The sequence below is a fragment of the Rhea americana genome, unplaced genomic scaffold (genome assembly GCF_003343005.1).
Source record: "Rhea americana isolate MKP2758 unplaced genomic scaffold, rheAme1 scaffold_61, whole genome shotgun sequence".
In the NCBI taxonomy this organism is placed as follows: domain Eukaryota; kingdom Metazoa; phylum Chordata; class Aves; order Rheiformes; family Rheidae; genus Rhea; species Rhea americana.
Genome location: NW_028186768.1, coordinates 73941 through 82017, shown reverse-complemented (window position 1 = coordinate 82017; position 8077 = coordinate 73941). Strand labels below are relative to the sequence as shown.

Sequence of the window (8077 nt, the reverse complement as noted above, 5' to 3'; positions counted from 1 at the left end):
ACGGGAAAGCGGCCGGGAGCGGCGGCGGCGGCAGCGCTCCCTCCCTCCCTCCCTCCCTCCCGGTCTCCGGCCGCCCCGGCTCATTGTTCGGCTCCGGGTAGTTTTCCATGCCCGCCGCCTTGCTCGGCGCTTTGCGAGCGGTGATTCAGGCGGCCGTTTCCAAACTTAGCGCCTGGCGCTTCGGCTCCCAGCCTGGCTTTCCGGCTGGAGGCGGCCGGGCAGCGCCAGCCCCGCCGAGCTGCGGGTGCTGCGGCTGCACCGCGCGGTCCCCGCCGTGGGGATGCTCGTGTCCCCGGTGAGGGATGCTCTGGTCCCTGATGTCGGGCTGTCCTTGACCCCAACGCCGGGATGCTCCGGTCCCTCCCGTGGGCGCAGCGGTGGGTGTTTGCCGCCCTCTGGAGCAGGTACCCGTCCAAGCGGTGTCTGCAGACACCCCTCCAAAGGCCAAGCCGAAGCCCAGCCAGGACTGCCTCCCGCGTGGCTCGTTTGCAGGTCCCACCAGCRGGACGCGTCTCCTGCCCCGGTGCCCGCAGCGCTGCCTGCGGGAGCCTCGCTCCGGCTGCTGCCTTGTGCCCCCGTGCGCCGCTCGGACACGGGGCAGCGGGGAGGGGATGGCGAGGGGCCCTGCGCCGTGCCGCAGCGATAACCCTCTCCCCGTCCTGCCCCACAGGCCTCCGCGTTTACGCTCAACGTGTTGGTGGTGCCGCGAGCCGGYGGCTGCACGCGGCGAGCGGTGCTCATCCTGCGCTGCGCGAGGTGCTCGGCCACCGTGACCTCGCTGTGCCCGAACCTGCTCGTCCGCACGGTGAGCGCAGCCCCGCCGGGGGCCGGGGGGGAGCCCGCCAGGCTCGCCCAGGCAGCAGGGCTGGCGGAAGGGTGCAGGGGGGCCGGGGTGCTGCGAGCCGTCCAGCCTGCGGGTGCTTTCCTGGTGGGAAGAGGCTGGAAGGGGTGCAACATGGGGCTGAAGCACGCGGCATCCCTGGAGGTGTTTGGGGGTACCCGCCGGGAGGCCCCTAAAATTCAGGGACGGCCACGCTGGGGGGAYGCTCTTGGCAAAGACGATGCTTTTTCTGTCCCCGGGGGCCGAGGGGCCGCCAGATCCCCCCCCTTCTCYGCTGGCTCGCTGCCCCTCACCATCTCTCGGCGCCCCGCGTACTTCCCCCCGCTGCGGCCAGGGGCCTCGGCACGGCCAGGCGTGGGGGGCCGAGGGGCCGCGCGGGGCCGCTGGCCGCGGATCTGAGCGCGGGGCAGGCTGGGCAGCAAATGACGCACGGCACTTGAAAAAGCTCCCGTTTCCTCCGGGAGGAAGGTCAGGGATGGGATTTGGCTCCAGCCAGCGGAGCCGGGGCCGGGCGCTTTGTTAGCAAAATAAACCTCCGGCTTTGTTTGCAGCTAATAATAAAGCGGGTCGAGCTCCCCGCGTGCTGCCAGCCGCCCATGCTGCGCCCAGCCCGCGGCCGCCCCCCAAGCCCCGCTCATCYGGGGGGGGACCCACGCCTGCCCTTGCAGGAGGCCTCCAGAGACGCCTGCTCGCTTTGACTCCAAACCAACGTCCGTCGTGCAAGGGGGAAAAAAAAAAAAAGGCACGGGCGTCTGCGTGCCGGCTCCCCGGTTTTGGGGCGGGCTCGGCAGCGGGCCCCGCGCCGCCGGCTCACGTCGCCCCTTGCTTTGCAGAACGCCAGCCTGAGCCCGGTGGCCAACGTGTCCTTGCTGGGCCTGGAGCTCCCCGAGGATGCCGGGGAGCGGGAGCTGCTGCAGTGGGCCAGGGGCACCTACGGGGGCATCACGTCCTACAGCGAGCTGCGGGACCCCCGCTACGTCCTCCTCCGCCTGGGCGAAGGTGCGTGGGGGTGCCGTGGTCGGAAACGAGCAGCCGGGCTTTTTCGGGTCCCGAAGGCTGAAAAGCCACCTCGGCGCGATGCAGTCATGGAGGAAGGGGGCTCGAGGGAGGTGCCGCGAGCATCCCCCAGCATGGCACCTCCGTCTCGGGGCCGGCCAGAGCATCCCCACCCCAGCGCCGGCCCCGCTCCTTTCCCCGCAGACAGCGGCAGCCCCGAGGAGTGCGTCCCCCAGGAGCGCTTCAACGCCACGCAGCACCTCGAGACCGAGGTCTTCTTCCACGGGATGAAGGGCTGCTCGAGCGGCACCACCAAGAGCACCAGGGCCCACATCGTCCGGCTGCAGTCCGACCACAGGTACRGTGCCGCCGGCAGCGCCCCGGCTGCCCCCCGCCACCAGCAGCCCTCTCCCAGCGCCGGCGAGGCCGCCGGGGAGGCTGATGCTGGGGGTCTCTTGGTTTCTCAGCTCTGCCATCACGGAGGTGAACCTGTCGCTGAGCTGCACTGAGGCGGCCATGAGGAACCAGATCCTCATCCTGCAGAGCCGGGTCAACCTCACCTGGTCCCTGTCCGTGAACAACTGCCACATACAGTTCCTGGTACAGCCGGGCTGCACGCGCCTCTGCAGCCCCCGCCGGCTCGTGTTTCCCCCCTCGGCGGCCTCTGGGAAGGGGGTTGCAAGATACCAAGTAGATGCTTGCAGCAGGGTGGGCGGTAGGACGGGATGTGGCAGCTCCCTTGGGAGACAGGGTACAGGGACGTGGCAGCGTCCTGGGGGGCATCCTGCCTCTGCCTGGGCCAGTGCAGAGCCCGAAGAGGGTGCGGTGCCATGGATGAGCTCTGCACCAAGCACCCGTGTGGCCTCAGCACCATGCCGGTAATGCTGGAGCTGCTCTAGATGGCCCATTTCTGCCAGAGGTTTCCTGCCCTGCAGTGTGGCTGCTCCAGGCTCCCTGGGGTACTCCAGCTGGGTTTCCTCCTTGGTCCCTGCCTCCTCTCCCTTTCCAAATCCTCCATGCACCAGTTCAGCCCCTGCCTTGGCAGCGATTTCTGCCCCATGGTGGAGAAGAACCAGATGCAATCCCTGACGTGGTCCAGCTCCAGCCATGGTAGCTACTCATGGCCCAATGCAACTTCAGCATGGCCCCCGTCCCTCCTGAGCCCCTGCCGCTCTGTCCCCTGCAGGTATCCGGCACCTACAGGATCGCAGCCATGTCCCCGAAGCTGCTGAAGGGAGAGGTGCTGCCAGACACGGAGCAGGGCCTCATCGCCATGGCCTTCGAGAAGAACTACGGAGTCATCGCCTCCTACTCCACCATCCCCCTCAGCACCCGCGTGACCCTGGAGATCCAGGAGCACGGTGAGCCCGCCGGCCGGGGCGCGGGGCAGCCCACTGCTGCGGCCCCCTCCTGCTSAGCCCGCCCGTCCCCTCCCCGCAGACGTGGCCAAGGAGCCCCCCGCGACGCCGACCCCCACGTCGCCCCCCTCCGACATGTTGTCCCACACCCTGCTCCTCATGCTGCAGCCCTGGAAGTGCACGGACGACACCATGGAGATCGTCATYGCCCGGTCCCACCTGGAGGTGAGGGGGAGAGGGCCTCCCCAACCCTCGCGCGTCACCCTGGGCTACGGCCTGGGCGCGGGGAGGCGGCGGCCGGGCGCGGGACCTCTCCCCCGCCACCGCCGCCACCGCCACTGCCGCCGCGAGGGCTGCTGACGCGCGCCCGGTGCTTTGCCCCCAGCCCATCAAGGACGTGGTGAACATCACCCTGCGGGACATCAGCTGCCAGGCGGAGAAGAACGCCACCCACTTCATGCTGAGAACCCCGCTGAGCCACTGCGGCACCTCGCTGGAGAGCAAGGGCCACGCCAACAACGAGGTGAGCGCGGCCCCGGCGCGGCGCGGCGCCGCCCCGGCTCACGCCGGCCCTTGACGCCTTCCTCCCTTCCCCGGCAGCTCATCCTCAGCCTGTCCAAGGGCTCGTCCCTGCGGAGCGTGCCGGTAAGCGCGGCGGCGGTGGCGGCGGCGGTGGTGGGCTGCGCTGGGGTGGTCCCCGGGCCGGGGGGGGGGTCAGCGTCCATCTCTGCCCGCAGGTGCCCTTCCAGTGCAAGATCCCCCGGGAGCTCTTCCTGCGCCTCTTCCCCACGGCCGCCTTCGAGGCGCCGCAGACGGAGCTGGAGGTGAACAAGGAGGCCTACCTGCAGGTACGGGCCACGGGGGGCGGCGGGGGGCCGGCGGGGGGCCGGCGGGCCTCGCTGACAGCGGCCCCGCCGCAGGCCTCCATGCGCTGGGAGGACTACCCGGCCGACCTGCAGCTCAAGGAGTGCTGGCTGGAGGCGCCGGGCGCCGAGCCGCTGCTCCTGGTGCTGGCCAACAAGGCGCAGGGCTCCGGCGTGGCCGCCCTGGAGGGCTCCCCCAGCAGCCGGGTGCGCAAGGTCTGGCGCTTCCGCTTCACCTACGCCGTCCCCGAGGGAGGCCGCGTGCCCTTCTCCGCCAGCCTCGCCTGCAAAGCCGGCGTGCAGGTCAGCGCCAGGACCCCCCCTCCTGCCGCCGCCGCRCCTCGGCTTCCCCCGGCGGCGGCCGGACCCTCTCCCCCAAATCCGCCCCCCTCCCTCCATCCCTTCACCCCCGCGCCGGCGCCGCCCGGCTCCGGGCCGGCCCGGCTCTCACGGCGCCGCTCCGCCTCGGCAGAACACCACCATCTTCGAGAAGGTCCTGGAGGTGACGGTGAAGGACGTGTGGCGGCCGCAGAACAGTGAGTCTGGGGCGGGAGCCGGGTGGGGGGGGGACAGCACCGGGCGGCCCGTCGGACCCACTGCCGCCGCTGCCGGGGCCCCGCGCGGCGCCCCGGCCCTCACGGCGCCCGTCCTCCCCGCAGACCGAGGCCTGGGGCTGGCCGCCGTCCTGGGCATCACCTTCGGGGCCTTCCTCATCGGGGCGCTCCTCACCGCCGTGCTCTGGTACATCTACTCGCACACCCGTGAGTACGCGCAGCCCGGCGCCGGGATGCAGGGGGAGAGCGGGCTGGCGGGGGGGTGCGCGTGGGGACACACGCGTCCTCCCGACCCTCCCTCCCTCCCCGGGCTCCAGCACACCCACGCGTCCGGCGAGCGCGGCTGGGCTCTCGCCTCCGTATCGGCCGAGCCGCCCCGCCGGCGCCCGCGCCGCCCGAGAACGGCGCCGCTCGGCGCATCCCCCGAGCCCGGCACATCCCAAGGCGGCGCTGGGTTTTCCTGGCCTCCATCCCGCGCCAGGACCCACRGCGCCTCTGCTCGGGATGCAGCCGGGCAAAACCCATCGGCGCCGCAGGGCTCGCATCCAGGATGAGCCGTTGCAGGGACGGCTTGGGGGGTGGGGGGGTCTTTTCTCTTTTTCTTTTTTTTCCCTTCATGGTTTCTTTTCCGCCTCCTCCGCCGGCCCCGCGCTGACTTGCGACGTAATCCAGGTCCCATCTCCAAAACRCAGCCGGTTTCTGCCACGGCGCCGGCCTCGGAGAGCAGCAGCACCAACCACAGCATCGGCAGCACCCAGAGCACCCCCTGCTCCACCAGCAGCATGGCCTGACGCCCGCCGGGCTCCCCCTCGCCCGCCTCCCCGCCGCCGACGGCTGAGCACCCCACGGGGCCACCGCATGTTCGGCAACACCCGGCTCCCACCCGCGGGACTTCGGGGCACGGCGGCACGGCCCTCTGGCACCGTTAAGCCTTTTTTTTCCTCCCCAAAAAATTAAGGGGTGCCAGACAGGGAGGGGGGTGTCCCGCCGCCGCCGTTATGCATTCAATGAATGGTTTGGCTTCACCAGGGCGGCGGGCACCAGCGTCCCCCCCCCCATCCCACCCAACCGCCCTGGGCCCCTATGGGGAGGCGGAGAGGGAAGATAGGGGCAAAAAAGGGGCCTCCCRCGCCCCAGGCACCGGGACGCTCCCCCGGGGGCTTTCCCAGCTCCAGCGACACCAGGCGACGCCCCCCACGAAGGCATCGGCCCCGGGCTCGGAGCAGCACGAGGTTTATTGGTTTTGGACTGCAGCAAGGCGGACGGCGTGTGGCGCCTTGCCGCTCCTCTCCAAACTAGGCGATTTGTATAAAATAAAAAATATATATTAAAAAAAAAAAAAGGAAAAAAAAAAGGGGGGGAGGCCTCCCATCCAACCCATCTTCTGGTCAAAGTTGCAAACTCTTAATAATAATAAAAATCTACCCTATGTTAAATTAGTCACGACTCCATAAAGTTTAAACCTCGCAGCATCGTCTGCAATCGATGCCCACGGCTGCAGGCAGCCTGGCAAGTGGGGCTCGAGCACCGCCGCGAAGAGGGGCACAGCCACAACCCCCCAAAAACCTGGCTGCAGCCCTCCCCAGGTGCGAGGACCCCGACATGGAGCAGTAGGGACGCAGGGCCCCCCCCCCCCGCTCTAAGCCAAGCTCGCCCCAAAATCCCGACTGGAGCGCGGCCCTGGCAAAGCCAGCGCGGCGCAGTGGCAACAAAAGGCACTGGGTGAAACAGGGTGAAACGTGCTTGGGGGGGTCGAATTGGCAGGGAAAAGGTTTCAACCTTCCCTCCATGCCCCCGGCGAGGAGCGTGGCRGCTCCCGGCCCCACGGAGGGCAGAGGCGGGGGGGAAAGGCAGGCGAACAGCCGGGACGAGGCAGGTAGGAGATGCGGGTGTGGGGGCCGGGGGGGAAGCAGCCGGAGGGCCGAGCCCGGCTGCGGCGACACTCCCGCGGGGTCCCTGCCCCGGAGGGTCCCCCGGCCGCCTCCGCGCTCTGTGCAGGGAAGAGGCGGCCCTTCAAGTAAAAGGAGGTGCAAAAACAAAAACGAACCGCCCCAGCGCCCCGCTACTGGGAGAGCGCYGGGTCGAGCAGCTTGAGGACGCCCCCGACGAGGTGGAGGCTGCCCGTGACGAGGACGCGGATGACGGCGGCCTCCTGCAGCAGCACAGCCCCGCTGCTGGCCACGGGGTGCGGGTGGGCCCCCTTGGCGACGGGCGCCGGCACGTGGGGGTCCCGGCCCTGCGCGATCCACTGCAGCGCGTGGGAGATGCAGGGGAAGACCAGCGAGTTGGAGTTGAGCGGCCGCTCCRCGGAGGGCACCAGGAGCAGGGCTCCCCGCACTGGGTCCGGCTTCAGCAGGCCGCCCACCTCGAGCGGCGCCGAGAGCCAGAGGTCCTGGCCCACCTTCTCCTCCATGAGCTGCGTCCACGTCTTCTGGTTCTCCAGGCAGCGGGTCAGGGCGCTCTCCAGCGTCACGTTGAAGTTCTGCTGGTCTGCACGAGATGGAGAGGGTCAGGGCCTCCTCGACCCAGCAACGGAGCCACGCGGCCGCCACGGCGGCCTGGGAATTGCCAGGGTCCCTGGCTGTGCCCGCAACATGCCCCACCACCAGCCTCCTCCGCACTGGTCCCGGCTGGCTCCAAGCACGGCACCCTGCAGACCCAGACACTCACCCGCGTTGCCCACCACCGACACCTCCGTAAAGTTGGGGCAGAAGACGGCGTAGTCAAACTGGCAGGGCTGGGGTGGGAGAGAGGGCGGTCAGCACGGCTCGGCAGCCGCAGCGGAGCCGGGATTCGCGCCAGGAACAACCTCGGCCCGGCGGGGCTTCTCGGGCAGTTTGGAGCGGGCAGCTGGGACGCCGGGGTTTTTCCGAGCGTGGGGGAGAGCAACCCGCCCGCGAAGCCCCGGGATGCCGGCCGCTGCGGGGAAAGGCCGCGGGCGCAGCGCCCAGCGTGGCGGGGGACGGACGGACGGACAGCGCAGGCCGTCAGCTCCACCTCGTGGCGCCAAGCAGGAGGCGAGAGCGGGTCCCGGCGGCTGGCGGGGCCGGAGCCGCCGCGGGCGGTCAGCAAGGGGCAGGCGGCCCCTCCGCGAGCCCCCTTCGCGTCGTCCGCCCCGCAGATCTCACCAGCAGGAGCTTCAGCAGCGCCGCCGTGTCCCGATCCCCCGTGGCGTTGAAGAGCAGCACGCGCACCTCGGAGCCGCTGCGGAGGACGACGGTCTGCTGGCGGCTGGCCTCCCGCCCCGCACCTCACCCCGGGGCCCCGCCAGCCCCCCAACCCCATCCCAGAGCAGCCCGGCGGGCGCCCCGCGCCCCCCTCGCCCGCCGCCGCCGCCGCCTTACTCCGGGCGCTTGTCCTCGTTGAGGGCGGCCTGGCGGAACCAGCGGACGCAGGCCTGGACGCTGCTGGTGGTGTGGGCGCCGTCGACGTACCAGGCGACGGGGCCGTGGGGCAGCACCTGCG

At 70.5% G+C, this 8077-nt stretch overlaps 2 protein-coding genes across 2 annotated transcripts in view; one reads left to right on the top strand and one right to left on the bottom strand.

Moving 5' to 3' along the window:
- Positions 1-652: 652 nt before the first annotated feature.
- Positions 653-6051, top strand: ENG (endoglin; the record flags this gene model as incomplete). Its single annotated transcript, XM_085320063.1, has 13 exons — positions 653-805; positions 1675-1840; positions 2042-2195; positions 2305-2437; positions 3024-3198; positions 3278-3420; positions 3581-3718; positions 3796-3840; positions 3933-4043; positions 4116-4361; positions 4531-4594; positions 4718-4819; positions 5285-6051. Coding segments are annotated over 13 exons (1749 nt in total), but the record flags the coding sequence as incomplete, so codon positions are not given.
- FPGS (folylpolyglutamate synthase) overlaps positions 5830-8077 on the bottom strand; it is a 5585-nt gene continuing 3337 nt past the window's right edge. The window contains exons 7-10 of the mRNA XM_085320062.1: positions 7957-8076; positions 7741-7816; positions 7283-7349; positions 5830-7102 (exon numbers count right to left, since the gene is read on the bottom strand). Coding sequence (XP_085176188.1) covers positions 6675-7102; positions 7283-7349; positions 7741-7816; positions 7957-8076 — 691 coding nt within the window. The 3' untranslated portion in view covers positions 5830-6674. The remainder of the gene's footprint in view (positions 7103-7282; positions 7350-7740; positions 7817-7956; position 8077) is intronic.